Source organism: Telmatherina bonti, assembly GCF_933228915.1.
Source record: "Telmatherina bonti genome assembly, chromosome: 5".
Classification (NCBI taxonomy): Eukaryota; Metazoa; Chordata; class Actinopteri; order Atheriniformes; family Telmatherinidae; genus Telmatherina; species Telmatherina bonti.
Window position 1 is genome coordinate 37,123,470 of NC_136623.1, and position 20,074 is coordinate 37,143,543.

The 20,074-nt window shown below is 53.1% G+C and overlaps 1 protein-coding gene across 1 annotated transcript in view; it reads left to right on the forward strand.

Annotated features, from left to right (window-relative positions):
* The window catches only part of ascc3 (activating signal cointegrator 1 complex subunit 3), a 171,392-nt gene that overhangs the window by 132,694 nt on the left and 18,624 nt on the right, over positions 1-20,074 (forward strand). Inside the window, exons 20-29 of the mRNA XM_079240345.1 lie at positions 3,164-3,384; positions 3,556-3,641; positions 3,718-3,884; positions 3,988-4,133; positions 11,368-11,488; positions 11,591-11,733; positions 12,904-13,041; positions 13,266-13,386; positions 13,469-13,601; positions 13,908-14,033. Of these exons, the coding sequence (XP_079096471.1) occupies positions 3,164-3,384; positions 3,556-3,641; positions 3,718-3,884; positions 3,988-4,133; positions 11,368-11,488; positions 11,591-11,733; positions 12,904-13,041; positions 13,266-13,386; positions 13,469-13,601; positions 13,908-14,033 (1,402 nt within the window). The remainder of the gene's footprint in view (positions 1-3,163; positions 3,385-3,555; positions 3,642-3,717; positions 3,885-3,987; positions 4,134-11,367; positions 11,489-11,590; positions 11,734-12,903; positions 13,042-13,265; positions 13,387-13,468; positions 13,602-13,907; positions 14,034-20,074) is intronic.

Genomic DNA, 20,074 nt, shown 5'->3' on the forward strand with positions numbered 1-20,074 from the left:
ACCAGTATCTTACCAGTGTTCTACCAGTATCTCACCAGTATCCCACCAGTATCTAACCAGTGTTCTACCAGTATCTCACCAGTATCCCACCAGTATCTCACCAGTATCCCACCAGAATCTTACCAGTGTTCTACCAGTATCTCACCAGTATCCCACCAGTATCTAACCAGTGTTCTACCAGTATCTCACCAGTATCTCACCAGTATCCCACCAGTATCCCACCAGTATCTCACCAGTATCCCACCAGTATCTCACCAGTCTTCCACCAGAATCTTACCAGTATCCCACCAGTATCTCACCAGTCTTCCACCAGAACCTTACCAGTTTTCCACCACTATCTCACCAGTATCTCCCCAGTATTCCACCAGGATTCCATCAGTATCTCACCAGTATCCCACCAGTATCTCCCCAGTATTCCATCAGGATTCCATCAGTATCTCACCAGTGTTCTACCAGTATCTCGCCAGTGTCCCACCAGTATCTCACCAGTGTTCCACCAGTGTTCCACCAGTATCTCACCAGGATTCCACCAGTATCTCAGCAGTGTTCCACCAGTATCTTACCAGTGTTCTACCAGTATCTCACCAGTGTTCCACCAGTGTTCCACCAGTATCTCACCAGGATTCCACCAGTATCTCAGCAGTGTTCCACCAGTATCTTACCAGTGTTCTACCAGTATCTCACCAGTGTTCCACCAGTATCTCACGAGTATCCCACCAGTATCTCAACAGTGTTCCACCAGTATCTCATTAGGATTCCACCAGTATCTCACCAGTATCCCACCAGTATCTCACCAGTCTTCCACCAGAACCTTACCAGTTTTCCACCACTATCTCGCCAGTATCTCCCCAGTATTCCATCAGGATTCCATCAGTATCTCACCAGTGTTCTACCAGTATCTCGCCAGTGTCCCACCAGTATCTCACCAGTGTTCCACCAGTGTTCCACCAGTATCTCACCAGGATTCCACCAGTATCTCAGCAGTGTTCCACCAGTATCTTACCAGTGTTCTACCAGTATCTCACCAGGATTCCACCAGTATCTCAGCAGTGTTCCACCAGTATCTTACCAGTGTTCTACCAGTATCTCACCAGTGTTCCACCAGTGTTCCACCAGTATCTCACCAGGATTCCACCAGTATCTCAGCAGTGTTCCACCAGTATCTTACCAGTGTTCTACCAGTATCTCACCAGTGTTCCATCAGTATCTCACGAGTATCCCACCAGTATCCCACCAGTATCTCAACAGTGTTCCACCAGTATCTCATTAGGATTCCACCAGTATCTCACCAGTATCCCACCAGTATCTCACCAGTCTTCCACCAGAACCTTACCAGTTTTCCACCACTATCTCGCCAGTATCTCCCCAGTATTCCATCAGGATTCCATCAGTATCTCACCAGTGTTCTACCAGTATCTCGCCAGTATCCCACCAGTATCTCAACAGTGTTTTACCAGTATGTCACCAGTCTTCCATCGCCAGTGTTCCACCAGAATCTTACCAGTATCCCACCAGTATCTTACCAGTGTTATACCAGTATCCCACCAGTATCTTACCAGTGTTCTACCAGTATCTCACCAGTATCCCACCAGTATCTCACCAGTATCCCACCAGAATCTTACCAGTGTTCTACCAGTATCTCACCAGTATCCCACCAGTATCTAACCAGTGTTCTACCAGTATCTCACCAGTATCTCACCAGTATCCCACCAGTATCCCACCAGTATCTCACCAGTATCCCACCAGTATCTCACCAGTCTTCCACCAGAATCTTACCAGTATCCCACCAGTATCTCACCAGTCTTCCACCAGAACCTTACCAGTTTTCCACCACTATCTCACCAGTATCTCCCCAGTATTCCACCAGGATTCCATCAGTATCTCACCAGTATCCCACCAGTATCTCCCCAGTATTCCATCAGGATTCCATCAGTATCTCACCAGTGTTCTACCAGTATCTCGCCAGTGTCCCACCAGTATCTCACCAGTGTTCCACCAGTGTTCCACCAGTATCTCACCAGGATTCCACCAGTATCTCAGCAGTGTTCCACCAGTATCTTACCAGTGTTCTACCAGTATCTCACCAGTGTTCCACCAGTGTTCCACCAGTATCTCACCAGGATTCCACCAGTATCTCAGCAGTGTTCCACCAGTATCTTACCAGTGTTCTACCAGTATCTCACCAGTGTTCCACCAGTATCTCACGAGTATCCCACCAGTATCTCAACAGTGTTCCACCAGTATCTCATTAGGATTCCACCAGTATCTCACCAGTATCCCACCAGTATCTCACCAGTCTTCCACCAGAACCTTACCAGTTTTCCACCACTATCTCGCCAGTATCTCCCCAGTATTCCATCAGGATTCCATCAGTATCTCACCAGTGTTCTACCAGTATCTCGCCAGTATCCCACCAGTATCTCAACAGTGTTTTACCAGTATGTCACCAGTCTTCCATCACCAGTGTTCCACCAGAATCTTACCAGTTTTCCACCAGTATCTCACCAGTATCTCACCAGTATCCCACCAGTATCTTACCAGTGTTCTACCAGTATCTCACCAGTCTTCCACCAGTATCTTACCAGTGTTCTACCAGTATCTCACCAGTATCCCACCAGTATCTAACCAGTGTTCTACCAGTATCTCACCAGTATCCCACCAGTATCTCACCAGTATCCCACCAGTGTCTCACCAGTATCCCACCAGAATCTTACCAGTGTTCTACCAGTATCTCACCAGTATCCCACCAGAATCTTACCAGTGTTCTACCAGTATCTCACCAGTATCCCACCAGTATCTAACCAGTGTTCTACCAGTATCTCACCAGTATCCCACCAGTATCTCACCAGTATCCCACCAGTATCTCACCAGTCTTCCACCAGAATCTTACCAGTATCCCACCAGTATCTCACCAGTATTCCACCAGGATTCCATCAGTATCTCACCAGTATCTCACCACTATCTCACCAGTATCTCCCCAGTATTCCACCAGGATTCCATCAGTATCCCACCAGTATCTCACCAGTATCCCACCAGTATCTCACCAGTATCCCACCAGTATCCCACCAGTATCTCCCCAGGATTCCATCAGTATCTCACCAGTATCTCACCAGTATCCCACCAGTATCTATGATGCCTTTGTGTTTTCCTCTCTCCATTCCAGAGCTTCTGGACCTGCAGCCGTTGCCGGTGACGGCTCTGGGGAACCGGGAGTTCGAGAGCCTGTACAGGTTTACCCACTTCAACCCGATCCAGACCCAGATCTTCCACACGCTGTACCACACCGACACCAACGTCCTGCTGGGGGCGCCAACTGGCTCTGGGAAAACCATCGCAGCAGAGATGGCCATGTTCCGCGTCTTTAACAAGTACCCGTCCTCTAAGGTCCGACCTGCTGCTTAGTTGCTGCTGGATTTACTGCTGTTTTATACTGGTTTATACTGGTTACAGGCAGCCTGATATGTGGCGGATCTGTACCGCTAACTGGTGTAAAGATGCTCAGTAAGGAGGCGTCTGCTGTGACAGTGTCTTACATAGTTTCCACTGTGTGTTCAGGTGGTGTACATCGCTCCTCTAAAAGCTCTGGTGAGAGAGAGGATTGAGGACTGGAAGGTCCGGATTGAGGAGAAACTGGGAAAGAAGTAAGAGCAAACCGAACCTCCTGCAGCTTTCAGCTGGTCCGACTCCTTAAAACAAGAAGTGTGTTTGTGTGTGAAGGGTGGTGGAGCTGACGGGCGACGTGACCCCGGACATGCGAGCCATCGCTCAGGCCGACCTGATCGTCACTACGCCAGAGAAGTGGGACGGCGTGAGCCGGAGCTGGCAGAACCGGAGCTACGTTCAGAAAGTGGCCATCCTCATCATCGATGAGATCCACCTGCTGGGTGAGGGTCCTGCGGCGTCCCGCCACGTCTCGCTGCACCCCGCCGCGTCTGCCTTCGTGTTGGTGCGCCGTGCTGACTGGTCTGTCTCACCGTGTGTTTCCAGGGGAAGACAGGGGTCCTGTTCTGGAAGTCATCGTTTCCAGGACCAACTTCATCTCGTCTCACACCTCTAAGAGCGTCCGAGTTGTAGGTCTGTCCACGGCTCTGGCCAACGCTCGGGATCTGGCTGACTGGCTGGGTATCGGACAGGTCAGGACCAGAACACGCTGAGATCACCTTCTAACTCTTCCTCAGCTGATGTGGAGAAGTCTGAACCTCAGATTTTATATTGATATTATTCTTACTATTTATTATTAGAAACCAGCTGTTATGAGCCTTTTTGTATGCAGACATGATGCAACACACACACACACACACACACTCCACTTCAGCGGGCCTCCTAGCAGCAGGTTGGACCCCTCCATGGTGTGATGGATGGAACATAATGTTGGAAACATTCCTCTGAGATTTTGCTCCGTACTGACATGAAAGCGTCGGCAGCGGCTGCAGGTTCGTCCATCTGGTCGCGGTCAGACATGCAGCTTATTATCAGGGCTGTACAGTCAGCTTGATAAAATACATGACAGAAATACAACTGTCATGTCAACAAACCAGAACATGTTTAGAGTAACTCGTGCTGAAAGTTCATCTTCAGAAGAGAGTGAAAATGACCCGCGTCGGTCGGTGCAGATTTAATATTTCTGGTCCGATTGTTCCACTCTGGGACCTTTACGGTAAAGACGCTAGCAGGTCTGGGAGTGGTGAGAACTGGGAGCTGTGGTTTTAGCTGGAGCATGAATAAACAGCTAGGAAAGATAATTCAATTCAAATTTTATATCTATAGCACATTTAACACGACCTCCGTTGAAGTGCTGAAGAAAATTAAAATCAAGTTAAAAGTATGCAAACCAAAGATATCAATAAAAATATCTTGAGTTTAAAAGAAAATACGATGAGAACAAGAGGTAAAACACAGTCAAACAGGTGTAAACAATAAAACGCAAAGCAAGGAAAAACTGAAGTCAGTAAACATTTAAATTTAAATAAAAAATAAAAAGAGGGAAGACGTCCTGTTCACTGAGTTTTAAATGCCAGGGAGAAAAAAACGGCTTTAGGGAGCTTAATGCTCTAACAGAGAGCAGGAAGCTGTTCCACCGAGAAGGCTCCTCTAGTCCTGGTGCTGGTTTTAGGTCCTGCCAGCCGGAGCTGATCTGCAGACCTGAGGGATCTTGGTGGAGTATAGGGCAGCAGAAGTTCTGTTAAATAAGTCCATAAAACACCCCGCCTGGATCTAGAGACCACCGACACCCAGCCTGGAGACCACCGACACCCCGCCCGGATCTAGAGACCACCGACACCCCGCCCGGATCTAGAGACCACCGACACCCAGCCTGGAGACCACCGACACCCCGCCCGGATCTAGAGACCACCGACACCCCGCCCGGATCTAGAGACCACCGACACCCAGCCTGGAGACCACCGACACCCCGCCCGGATCTAGAGACCACCGACACCCCGCCTGGATCTAGAGACCACCGACACCCTGCCCGGATCTAGAGACCACCGACACCCCGCCTGGATCTAGAGACCACCGACACCCCGCCTGGATCTAAAGACCACCGACACCCCGCCTGGATCTAGAGACCACCGACACCCCGCCTGGATCTAGAGACCACCGACACCCCGCCCGGATCTAAAGACCACCGACACCCCGCCCGGATCTAGAGACCACCGACACCCCGCCTGGATCTAGAGACCACCGACACCCCGCCCGGATCTAAAGACCACCGACACCCCGCCTGGATCTAGAGACCACCGACACCCCGCCTGGATCTAGAGACCACCGACACCCCGCCTGGATCTAGAGACCACCGACACCCCGCCCGGATCTAGAGACCACCGACACCCCGCCCGGAGACCACCGACACCCCGCCCGGATCTAGAGACCACCAACACCCCGCCCGGATCTAGAGACCACCGACACCCCGCCCGGATCTAAAGACCACCGACACCCCGCCCGGATCTAGAGACCACCGACACCCCGCCCGGATCTAAAGACCACCGACACCCCGCCCGGATCTAGAGACCACCGACACCCCGCCCGGATCTAGAGACCACCGACACCCCGCCCGGATCTAGAGACCACCGACACCCCGCCCGGATCTAGAGACCACCGACACCCTAAAGATCTAAAGACCACCAACACCCCGCCTGGACCTAAAGACCACCGACACCCCACCTGGACCTAAAGACCACCGACACCCCGCCCGGATCTAGAGACCACCGACACCCTAAAGATCTAAAGACCACCGACACCCCGCCTGGACCTAAAGACCACCGACACCCCACCTGGACCTAAAGACCACCGACACCCCGCCCGGATCTAAAGACCACCGACACCCCGCCTGGATCTACAGACCACCGACATCCCGCCCGGATCTAAAGACCACCAACACCCTTAAGATCTAAAGACCACCAACACCCCGCCTGGACCTAAAGACCACCAACACCCTGCCTGGACCTAAAGACCACCAACACCCCGCCTGGATCTAAAGACCACCGACACCCCGCCCGGATCTAGAGACCACCGACACCCCGCCTGGATCTAAAGACCACCGACACCCCGCCTGGATCTAGAGACCACCGACACCCCGCCTGGATCTTGAGACCACCGACACCCCGCCCGGATCTAGAGACCACCGACACCCCGCCTGGATCTAAAGACCACCGACACCCCGCCCGGATCTAGAGACCACCGACACCCCGCCCGGATCTAGAGACCACCGACACCCCGCCCGGATCTAGAGACCACCGACACCCCGCCCGGATCTAGAGACCACCGACACCCTAAAGATCTAAAGACCACCAACACCCCGCCCGGATCTAGAGACCACCGACACCCCGCCCGGATCTAGAGACCACCGACACCCTAAAGATCTAAAGACCACCAACACCCCGCCTGGACCTAAAGACCACCGACACCCCACCTGGACCTAAAGACCACCGACACCCCGCCCGGATCTAGAGACCACCGACACCCTAAAGATCTAAAGACCACCGACACCCCGCCTGGACCTAAAGACCACCGACACCCCACCTGGACCTAAAGACCACCGACACCCCGCCCGGATCTAAAGACCACCGACACCCCGCCTGGATCTACAGACCACCGACATCCCGCCCGGATCTAAAGACCACCAACACCCTTAAGATCTAAAGACCACCAACACCCCGCCTGGACCTAAAGACCACCAACACCCTGCCTGGACCTAAAGACCACCAACACCCCGCCTGGATCTAAAGACCACCGACACCCCGCCCGGATCTAAAGACCACCGACACCCCACCTGGATCTACAGACCACCGACATCCCGCCCGGATCTAAAGACCACCAACACCCTTAAGATCTAAAGACCACCAACACCCCGCCTGGACCTAAAGACCACCAACACCCCGCCTGGACCTAAAGACCACCAACACCCCGCCTGGACCTAAAGACCACCAACACCCCGCCTGGACCTAAAGACCACCGACACCCCGCCTGGATCTAAAGACCACCGACACCCCGCCCGGATCTAAAGACCACCGACACCCCGCCCGGATCTAAAGACCACCGACACCCCGCCGGGATCTAGAGACCACCGACACCCCGCCTGGGTCTAAAGACCACCGACACCCCGCCCGGATCTAAAGACCACCGACACCCCGCCCGGATCTAGAGACCACCGACACCCCGCCCGGATCTAAAGACCACCGACACCCCGCCCGGATCTAAAGACCACCGACACCCCGCCCGGATCTAAAGCCCACCGACACCCCGCCCGGACCTAAAGACCACCGACACCCCGCCCGGATCTAAAGCCCACCGACACACCGCCCGGATCTAAAGCCCACCGACACCCCGCCCGGACCTAAAGACCACCGACACCCCGCCCGGATCTAAAGCCCACCGACACACCGCCCGGATCTAAAGCCCACCGACACCCCGCCCGGATCTAAAGACCACCGACACCCCGCCGGGATCTAGAGACCACCGACACCCCGCCTGGATCTAAAGACCACCGACACCCCGCCTGGATCTAGAGACCACCGACACCCCGCCTGGATCTTGAGACCACCGACACCCCGCCCGGATCTAGAGACCACCGACACCCCGCCTGGATCTAAAGACCACCGACACCCCGCCCGGATCTAGAGACCACCGACACCCCGCCCGGATCTAGAGACCACCGACACCCCGCCCGGATCTAGAGACCACCGACACCCCGCCCGGATCTAGAGACCACCGACACCCTAAAGATCTAAAGACCACCAACACCCCGCCTGGACCTAAAGACCACCGACACCCCACCTGGACCTAAAGACCACCGACACCCCGCCCGGATCTAGAGACCACCGACACCCTAAAGATCTAAAGACCACCGACACCCCGCCTGGACCTAAAGACCACCGACACCCCACCTGGACCTAAAGACCACCGACACCCCGCCCGGATCTAAAGACCACCGACACCCCGCCTGGATCTACAGACCACCGACACCCCGCCCGGATCTAAAGCCCACTGACACACCGCCCGGATCTAAAGCCCACCGACACACCGCCCGGATCTAAAGACCACCGACACCCCGCCCGGATCTAAAGACCACCGACACCCCGCCCGGATCTAAAGCCCACCGACACCCCGCCCGGACCTAAAGACCACCGACACCCCGCCCGGATCTAAAGCCCACTGACACACCGCCCGGATCTAAAGCCCACCGACACCCCGCCCGGATCTAAAGACCACCGACACCCCGCCCGGATCTAGAGACCACCGACACCCCGCCCGGATCTAAAGACCACCGACACCCCGCCCGGATCTAAAGACCACCGACACCCCGCCCGGATCTAAAGCCCACCGACACCCCGCCCGGATCTAGAGACCACCGACACCCCGCCCGGATCTAAAGACCACCGACACCCCGCCCGGATCTAAAGACCACCGACACCCCGCCTGGACCTAAAGACCACCGACACCCCGCCCGGATCTAAAGACCACCGACACCCCGCCCGGATCTAGAGACCACCGACACCCCGCCCGGATCTAAAGACCACCGACACCCCGCCCGGATCTAAAGCCCACCGACACCCCGCCCGGATCTAAAGACCACCGACACCCCGCCCGGATCTAAAGACCACCGACACCCCGCCCGGATCTAAAGCCCACCGACACCCCGCCCGGACCTAAAGACCACCGACACCCCGCCCGGATCTAAAGCCCACTGACACACCGCCCGGATCTAAAGACCACCGACACCCCGCCTGGATCTAAAGACCACCGACACCCCGCCCGGATCTAAAGACCACCGACACCCCGCCCGGGTCTAAAGACCACCGACACCCCGCCCGGATCTAAAGACCACCGACACCCCGCCCGGATCTAGAGACCACCGACACCCCGCCCGGATCTAAAGACCACCGACACCCCGCCCGGATCTAAAGACCACCGACACCCCGCCTGGACCTAAAGACCACCGACACCCCGCCCGGATCTAAAGACCACCGACACCCCGCCCGGATCTAGAGACCACCGACACCCCGCCCGGATCTAAAGACCACCGACACCCCGCCCGGATCTAAAGCCCACCGACACACCGCCCGGATCTAAAGACCACCGACACCCCGCCCGGATCTAAAGACCACCGACACCCCGCCCGGATCTAAAGACCACCGACACCCCGCCCGGATCTAAAGCCCACCGACACCCCGCCCGGACCTAAAGACCACCGACACCCCGCCCGGATCTAAAGCCCACTGACACACCGCCCGGATCTAAAGCCCACCGACACCCCGCCCGGATCTAAAGACCACCGACACCCCGCCGGGATCTAGAGACCACCGACACCCCGCCTGGATCTAAAGACCACCGACACCCCGCCTGGATCTAGAGACCACCGACACCCCGCCTGGATCTTGAGACCACCGACACCCCGCCGGGATCTAGAGACCACCGACACCCCGCCTGGATCTAAAGACCACCGACACCCCGCCCGGATCTAGAGACCACCGACACCCCGCCCGGAGACCACCGACACCCCGCCCGGATCTAGAGACCACCGACACCCCGCCCGGAGACCACCGACACCCCGCCTGCATCTAAAGACCACCGACACCCCGCCCGGATCTAAAGACCACCGACACCCCCGCCCGGATCTAGAGACCACCGACACCCCGCCCGGATCTAGAGACCACCGACACCCCGCCCGGATCTAGAGACCACCGACACCCCGCCTGGATCTAAAGACCACCGACACCCCGCCCGGATCTAGAGACCACCGACACCCCGCCCGGAGACCACCGACACCCCGCCCGGATCTAGAGACCACCGACACCCCGCCCGGAGACCACCGACACCCCGCCTGCATCTAAAGACCACCGACACCCCGCCCGGATCTAAAGACCACCGACACCCCGCCCGGATCTAGAGACCACCGACACCCCGCCCGGATCTAAAGACCACCGACACCCCCGCCGGGATCTAGAGACCACCGACACCCCGCCGGGATCTAAAGACCACCGACACCCCGCCCGGATCTAGAGACCACCGACACCCCGCCGGGATCTAAAGACCACCGACACCCCGCCTGGATCTAAAGACCACCGACACCCCGCCCGGATCTAAAGACCACCGACACCCCGCCTGGATCTAAAGACCACCGACACCCCGCCCGGATCTAGAGACCACCGACACCCCGCCTGGATCTAAAGACCACCGACACCCCGCCTGGACTCTGACTCGGCGCGGCAGAGAGGAAGATTTAACCATCTCGTTAGAATCTGCCAATCGTATGAGAGGAAGCTTTACAACCCAATCAGAAGCTGAGATGCTAATGGAAACTTCTAGGATCACATCCAGTCTAGACCACTTCCCCCCTTAACCCTCAAAACCACCTGTTCCTGCTTCCCCGAACCAGATCCTGAACCTCCTTTATCCCAGTCATCCCAGTTTACATCCCAACACCCAGAACAGGTCAGGCTGCAACCCGGGACACACTTTACACACCCTGTAACACCCTAAACACAGGGTCCAGCAGAGTCCACCAGGGTCCGGCAGAGTCCACCAGGGTCCGGCAGAGTCCACCAGGGTCCGGCAGAGTCCACCAGGGTCCGGCAGAGTCCACCAGGGTCCACCAGGGTCCGGCAGAGTCCACCAGGGTCCGGCAGAGTCCACCAGGGTCCACTAGGGTCCGGCAGAGTCCACCAGGGTCCGGCAGAGTCCACTAGGGTCCACCAGGGTCCGGCAGCTCCAGTGACAGGCTGTTCTCTCTGCACACAGATGGGGCTTCATGTTACCAGCTGCTCACATTAAATCTCTCTCCTTTTTTGTCTCACTTTCACCCCTCCTCCTCCTCCTCCCCCTCCTCCTCCCCCCTCCTCCCCCCTCCTCCTCCTCTCTGTCTAACAGATGGGATTGTTTAACTTCCGTCCATCTGTGCGTCCTGTCCCACTAGAAGTCCACATCCAGGGCTTTCCAGGACAGCATTACTGCCCCCGCATGGCCAGCATGAACAAGCCCACCTTCCAAGGTACCGCCACTCTTCTTCGTTGGTTTCAGATCATGTCCTGTTACTGTTTTCAGCTTAGAGACGTCTCCTGGCGACGACTCACGCTGTGTTTTAACTCTGCAGCGATACGAAGTCACTCACCCGCCAAGCCGGTGCTGATCTTTGTGTCGTCCAGAAGGCAGACCCGCCTCACGGCCCTGGACCTCATCGCCTTCCTGGCGACGGAGGACAACCCCAAGCAGTGGCTGCACCAGGACGAGAGAGAGGTTTGTTCTGTCTGAACAGGAGGAGGAGGAGGAACAGGAGGAGGAGGAGCTCCGTCCGATAACACGGGTCGTCCCGCTGTCCAGATCAGAGCTGATCTTCTCCGTGAATCAGATGATTCAGCTTCACGTCTCCGGTGTGACGGACACGACATGAAGTCACGGCTCTGAACCGCCTGACAGCCGACGTGCTCCTCCTCCTCCTCCTGCTCCTCCTGACTCTGCTGTGTCTGGGCTCTTCATCCTGCTGCTCCTCCTCTTCCTCCTCCTGCTCCTCCTCTTACTCCTCCTGCTCCTCCTGACTCTGCTGTGTTTGGGCTCTTCCTCCTCCTGCTCCTCCTCTTACTCCTCCTGCTCCTCCTCTTACTCCTCCTGCTCCTCCTGACTCTGCTGTGTTTGGGCTCTTCCTCCTCCTGCTCCTCCTCTTACTCCTCCTGCTCCTCCTCTTACTCCTCCTGCTCCTCCTGACTCTGCTGTGTTTGGGCTCTTCCTCCTCCTGCTCCTCCTCTTACTCCTCCTGCTCCTCCTGACTCTGCTGTGTTTGGGCTCTTCCTCCTCCTGCTCCTCCTCTTACTCCTCCTGCTCCTCCTCTTACTCCTCCTGCTCCTCCTGACTCTGCTGTGTTTGGGCTCTTCCTCCTCCTGCTCCTCCTCTTACTCCTCCTGCTCCTCCTGACTCTGCTGTGTTTGGGCTCTTCCTCCTCCTGCTCCTCCTCTTACTCCTCCTGCTCCTCCTGACTCTGCTGTGTTTGGGCTCTTCCTCCTCCTGCTCCTCCTCTTACTCCTCCTGCTCCTCCTGACTCTGCTGTGTTTGGCCTCTTCATCCTGCTGCCCCTCCTCTGCCTCTCCTGCTCCTCCTGACTCTGCTGTGTTTGGGCTCTTCCTCCTCCTGCTCCTCCTCTTACTCCTCCTGCTCCTCCTGACTCTGCTGTGTTTGGCCTCTTCATCCTGCTGCTCCTCCTCTGCCTCTCCTGCTCCTCCTGACTCTGCTGTGTTTGGCCTCTTCATCCTGCTGCTCCTCCTCTGCCTCCTCCTCCTGCTCCTCCTCCGGCGCTGCAGGCTGCCTCTGATTGTGCTGTAGAAGAGGAAACTTTTTGTGTTCAGGCTGAAGACAGAAACTTGCAACGTGTTGCTGTCATGGCTGAGCTGTGCTCCATCTCCGGTTTGTCTGCAGATTGAGGACATCATCGCCACGGTGAGGGACTCCAACCTGAAGCTCACGCTGGCCTTTGGGATCGGCATGCATCACGCCGGCCTCCATGAGCGGGACAGAAAGACGGTGGAGGAGCTGTTTGTCAACTGTAAGATCCAGGTACGAGCATGGCGCCGTCTGGAGCCGGGCGGCGTCTGCAGCCGGGCGCCATCTGGAGCCGGGCGGCGTCTGGAGCTGGGCGGCGTCTGGAGCCGGGCGGCGTCTACAGCCGGGCGGCGTCTGCCGCCGGGCGGCGTCTGGAGCCGGGCGGCGTCTCGGACACGTTCCGCCTGCTGTCTTTTACTCCTCCTGTTCACGGAAACGGCAACGATGTTCTCTGACAGGTCCTGATTGCCACCAGCACTCTGGCATGGGGAGTCAACTTCCCTGCCCACCTTGTGGTTGTCAAGGGAACGGAGTACTATGATGGTAAATCCAGACGGTACGTGGACTACCCCATCACAGGTACGCAGCTTGCTCCCAACATGACCAGTCAGCTTCCAGTCTGTCCTCTGCAGCAGATCTAAACGACGCGGTGTGTTTGCAGATGTCCTGCAGATGATGGGGAGAGCCGGTCGTCCTCAGTTTGATGACCAGGGCAAAGCGGTCATTCTGGTCCACGACATCAAGAAGGATTTCTACAAGAAGTTCCTCTACGAACCTTTTCCTGTGGAGTCCAGGTAACCGACATCCGTCAGACTTCCTCTGCCATGCAGCAAAACTACTCCAGCAAAGGAAACAACGTCCGCGGGTTGATTTAGACACACAGGTTAACCGTGTTTCTCACAGCTTCTGTTGCCTTTCCAGTCCAGTCTGTGGTCCAGCAGTTTCTGCAGCAAACTGTTCGCAGCTCCCCACAGCTGCAGAGTAATCTGATTACTACTGATGGGACAGCGTTGTGGAGATCATAGCAGCGCCGGCTGGAAGTGGAAATGAATCCCTTCATGTGACTGGACTGACTGGTTTTACTGGTGTTGTACCTGCAGCCTCCTCAGCGTGCTGTCCGACCACCTCAATGCTGAGATGGCTGCCGGGACCATCTCGTCCAAGCAGGACGCCATGGACTACATCACCTGGACATACTTCTTCAGGCGGCTGGTGATGAACCCCAGGTTAGACACACACACACACACACACACACACACACACATCCTCGTTAGAGGGGCGCTGTGATCTGTCTGACAGACATCTGCTGGGAAGTCGGGCTTTCCAGAACATTCCAGACTGCAGGTATTTGTACAGCTGTCAGTGTAGCGTGCACGTAGTGCGCACGTCGCGCTGCAGACCTGAAGCAGCACAAACGTACCCTGCTGGACCTGGACTGGACATCTGGTCTGGTTTTAATGACCAGTGACAGATGTTCCATGAGGACGACGACGTCATCGACTCCTCCGCAGGTTTTTCCCTTTACTCCATTTTTACTCCTTATTTCCAACTATTTTCATTTCTTTCTGTTCAGGATGTTTTTTCCACAACGTGCCGTGTAACGTGCACTCTGTGGCTCTGCCGTGCACGTTACATGTCTGTACGAGCCGTGTAACGTGCACGGCAGAGCTACAGAGTGCACGTTGGAAATGAGGTCACGTCATCTGAAAAACACAAGAATGTCAAAACACTGCTGAGGTGGAAACACTCACTGTGAGGAGGAGGAGAAGCAGGAGCAGGAGGATGGAGTAGGAGGAGCAGGAGGAGGAGGAAGAGGAGTAGGAGGAAGAGGAGTAGGAGGAAGAGGAGGAGGAGGAGGAGGAGGAGGAGAAGCAGGAGCAGGAGGATGGAGGAGGAGGAGCTGGAGGAAGAGAAGGAAGAGGAGGAGGAGGAGGACGAGCAGGAGGAGGAAGAGAAGGAAGAGGAGGAGGAGGAGGACGAGCAGGAGGAGGAAGAGAAGGAAGAGGAGGAGGAGGAGGACGAGCAGGAGGAGGAAGAGAAGGAAGAGGAAAAGAAGGAAGAGGAGGAAGAGGAGGAGGAGGAGGAAGAGAAGGAAGAGGAGGAGGAGGAAGAGGAGGAGGAGGAGGAGGAAGAGAAGGAGGAGGAGGAGTGTTTCTGCTGCAGTTTACATAGCGCTACATGTCGGAGGGGAACACACACACCTGAACAGTGTGTGTGTGGTTGTGTGTGTGTGTGGTTGTGTGTGTGTGTGTGTGTGTGTGTGTGTGTGTGTGTGTGTGTGTGTGTGTGTGGTTGTGTGTGAAAATGTGGCTTTCAGCCTTCGTCTCTTCATAAAACAATAAAACATCATAAATGAATCAGACAAAAGGAAAAGAGACTAAAACCAGTTTGTAGTGGTCTGGACCAGTAAAATACCAGTAAAATACCAGTAAATTACCAGTAAAATACCAGTAAAATACCAGTAAATTACCAGTAAAATACCAGTAAATTACCAGTAAATTACCAGTAAAATACCAGTAAATTACCAGTAAATTACCAGTAAATTACCAGTAAAATACCAGTAAAATACCAGTAAATTACCAGTAAAATACCAGTAAATTACCAGTAAAATACCAGTTAAAAACCAGTAAATTACCAGTAAAATACCAGTAAATTACCAGTAAATTACCAGTAAATTACCAGTAAAATACCAGTAAATTACCAGTAAAATACCAGTAAATTACCAGTAAAATACCAGTAAATTACCAGTCATGCCGTTTCCACTTATTGATCGATTCTTTTATAAAATGTGATAAAAGTGAAGTTTCAGTGTTTTTTTACGTTTTATTGACATATTTCCTGAGTTCTATTTGCACGACGTCCTCCAGACCAGTCCCAGTTTGCTGCACGTGGAAAGTCCAGTTCTTCCCATCATCCAGAAGATCCAGAAGCTGTTTACATGTTCATACATGTGCATGTCCACATGTGTGACAGACCTCATGATGCGAGCTGCAGGAGCAGACATGATAGCTGCTGTTATTAAAACATTACTGTTAATATCTTCTGGTTTTATACCTAATTCATCCTGCAGGGTTGGCTTCTGGGTCACATGTTCGACCCCCTCCCTCACACACACACACACACACACACATATACACACACACACACACACACACACACAGAGAAGCCTGAAGGCAGGCTGGGTCCTGCTCTCTCCTCCGTAGCTGCAGCAGCACATGAAGCTTCTTCTTCAGCAGACTGCGGCTCTTCTTCTCTTGTCTCTGGAAGATCATCTGGTCCTCCAAGGTGGATTTGACCCGACCATCCTGCGATCCATTTCTAGGTTCTGATCCAGACCTGAGTGCGACGCCTCGAGTCCGGGACTCTTCACAGTGCTCGCAGACAGACTGGAACTGAAACCAGAACCGGACCGTCCCAATGGTCTGGCTGTTCCGCCGCCAGACGCAGCAGCGTCCAGCTGACGGGGAGTCAGACCCACACATCCAGCAAGGTGTCACCAGTTTGCTTCCAGTACGACAAACAAATCCGCTCATTGTTTCAGACACTCTGAGCCTGAAGGTGCGTTTAAGGGCACTGATTTACTTCAGTTCATCAGTGACTTATGCAGCCTAACGTCCCCTGGCGACGCCGTTTCCATGGAGATGGGCGATATTTCATCACCATTAGCTCGGGCTTTCATCCCCTCCACACATACAGACACAGCAGGGGCGTCCCGGGGGTACGATGTGTTTCTTCATGACGTCATCAGACCAGTTACTTTGTCCTGCTGGAACCAGTTGCTTCTTCATGACATCATCAGACCAGTTACTTTGTCCTACTGGAACCAGTTACTTCTTCATGACGTCATCATCAGACTAGTTACTTTGTCCTACTGGAACCAGTTGCTTCTTCATGACTTCATGACATCATCAGACTAGTTACTTTGTCCTACTGGAACCAGTTGGTTCTTGGTGACATCATCAGACCAGTTACTTTGTCCTGCTGGAACCAGTTGCTTCTTCATGACATCATCATCAGACCAGTTACTTTGTCCTACTGGAACCAGTGGCTTCTTCATGACATCATCAGACCAGTTACTTTGTCCTACTGGAACCAGTTACTTCTTCATGATGTCATCATCAGACCAGTTACTTTGTCCTACTGGAACCAGTGGCTTCTTCATGACATCATCAGACCAGTTACTTTGTCCTACTGGAACCAGTTGCTTCTTCATGACATCATCAGACTAGTTACTTTGTCCTACTGGAACCAGTTGCTTCTTGGTGACATCATCAGACCAGTTACTTTGTCCTGCTGGAACCAGTTGCTTCTTCATGACATCATCATCAGACCAGTTACTTTGTCCTACTGGAACCAGTGGCTTCTTCATGACATCATCAGACCAGTTACTTTGTCCTACTGGAACCAGTTGCTTCTTCATGACATCATCAGACCAGTTACTTTGTCCTGCTGGAACCAGTTGCTTCTTCATGACATCATCAGACCAGTTACTTTGACCTACTGGAACCAGTTGCTTCTTCATGACGTCATCAGACCAGTTACTTTGTCCTACTGGAACCAGTTGCTTCTTCATGACATCATCAGACCAGTTACTTTGTCCTGCTGGAACCAGTTGCTTCTTCATGACATCATTAGACCAGTTACTTTGTCCTACTGGAACCAGTTACTACTTCATGACATCATCAGACCAGTTACTTTGTCTTGCTGGAACCAGTTGCTTCTTCATGACATCATCATCAGACCAGTTACTTTGTCCTGCTGGAACCAGTTACTTCTTCATGACATCATCAGACCAGTTACTTTGTCCTGCTGGAACCAGTTGCTTCTTCATGACATCATCAGACCAGTTACTTTGTCCTACTGGAACCAGTTACTTCTTCATGACATCATCAGACCAGTTACTTTGTCCTGCTGGAACCAGTTACTTCTTCATGACGTCATCATCAGACCAGTTACTTTGTCCTACTGGAACCAGTTGCTTCTTCATGACATCATCAGACCAGTTACTTTGTCCTACTGGAACCAGTTACTTCTTCATGACATCATCAGACCAGTTACTTTGTCCTGCTGGAACCAGTTACTTCTTCATGACATCATCAGACCAGTTACTTTGTCCTGCTGGAACCAGTTGCTTCTTCATGACATCATCAGACCAGTTACTTTGTCCTGCTGGAACTAGTTACTTCTTCATGACATCATCAGACCAGTTACTTTGTCCTACTGGAACCAGTTGCTTCTTCATGACATCATCAGACCAGTTACTTTGTCCTACTGGAACCAGTTGCTTCTTCATGACATCATCAGACCAGTTACTTTGTCCTACTGGAACCAGTTGCTTCTTCATGACTTCATGACATCATCAGACCAGTTACTTTGTCCTACTGGAACCAGTTACTTCTTGGTGACATCATCAGACCAGTTACTTTGTCCTACTGGAACCAGTTGCTTCTTCATGACATCATCATCAGACCAGTTACTTTGTCCTACTGGAACCAGTTACTTCTTCATGACGTCATCAGACCAGTTACTTTGTCCTACTGGAACCAGTTGCTTCTTCATGACTTCATCATCAGACCAGTTACTTTGTCCTACTGGAACCACTTGCTTCTTCATGACATCATCATCAGACCAGTTACTTTGTCCTACTGGAACCAGTTACTTCTTCATGACATCATCAGACCAGTTACTTTGTCCTACTGGAACCAGTTGCTTCTTCATGACATCATCAGACCAGTTACTTTGTCCGACTGGAACCAGTTGCTTCTTCATGACGTCATCATCAGACCAGTTACTTTGTCCGACTGGAACCAGTTGCTTCTTCATGACGTCATCATCAGACCAGTTACTTTGTCCGACTGGAACCAGTTGCTTCTTCATGACGTCATCATCAGACCAGTTACTTTGTCCTACTGGAACCAGTTACTTCTTCATGACGTCATCATCAGACCAGTTACTTTGTCCGACTGGAACCAGTTGCTTCTTCATGACATCATCATCAGACCAGTTACTTTGTCCTACTGGAACCAGTTACTTCTTCATGACATCATCAGACCAGTTACTTTGTCCTACTGGAACCAGTTGCTTCTTCATGACATCATCAGACCAGTTACTTTGTCCTACTGGAACCAGTTGCTTCTTCATGACGTCATCATCAGACCAGTTACTTTGTCCTGCTGGGACCAGTTGCTTCTTCATGACATCATCATCAGACCAGTTACTTTGTCCTGCTGGAACCAGTTGCTTCTTCATGACATCATCAGACCAGTTACTTTGTCCTGCTGGAACCAGTTACTTCTTCATGACATCATCAGACCAGTTACTTTGTCCTGCTGGAACCAGTTGCTTCTTCATGACATCATCAGACCAGTTACTTTGTCCTACTGGAACCAGTTGCTTCTTCATGACATCATCAGACCAGTTACTTTGTCCTGCTGGAACCAGTTGCTTCTTCATGACATCATCAGACCAGTTACTTTGTCCTACTGGAACCAGTTGCTTCTTCATGACATCATCAGACCAGTTACTTTGTCCTGCTGGAACCAGTTGCTTCTTCATGACATCATCAGACCAGTTACTTTGTCCTACTGGAACCAGTTACTACTTCATGACATCATCAGACCAGTTACTTTGTCCTGCTGGAACCAGTTGCTTCTTCATGACATCATCATCAGACCAGTTACTTTGTCCTGCTGGAACCAGTTGCTTCTTCATGACATCATAAGACCAGTTACTTTGTCCTACTGGAACCAGTTGCTTCTACATTACATCATCAGACCAGTTACTTTGTCCTACTGGAACCAGTTGCTTCTTCATGACTTCATGACATCATCAGACCAGTTACTTTGTCCTACTGGAACCAGTTACTTCTTGGTGACATCATCAGACCAGTTACTTTGTCCTACTGGAACCAGTTGCTTCTTCATGACATCATCAGACCAGTTACTTTGTCCTACTGGAACCAGTTGCTTCTTCATGACATCATCATCAGACCAGTTACTTTGTCCTGCTGGAACCAGTTACTTCTTCATGACATCATCAGACCAGTTACTTTGTCCTACTGGAACCAGTTACTTCTTGGTGACATCATCAGACCAGTTACTTTGTCCTACTGGAACCAGTTGCTTCTTCATGACATCATCATCAGACCAGTTACTTTGTCCTGCTGGAACCAGTTACTTCTTCATGACATCATCAGACCAGTTACTTTGTCCTACTGGAACCAGTTACTTCTTCATGACATCATCAGACCAGTTACTTTGTCCTGCTG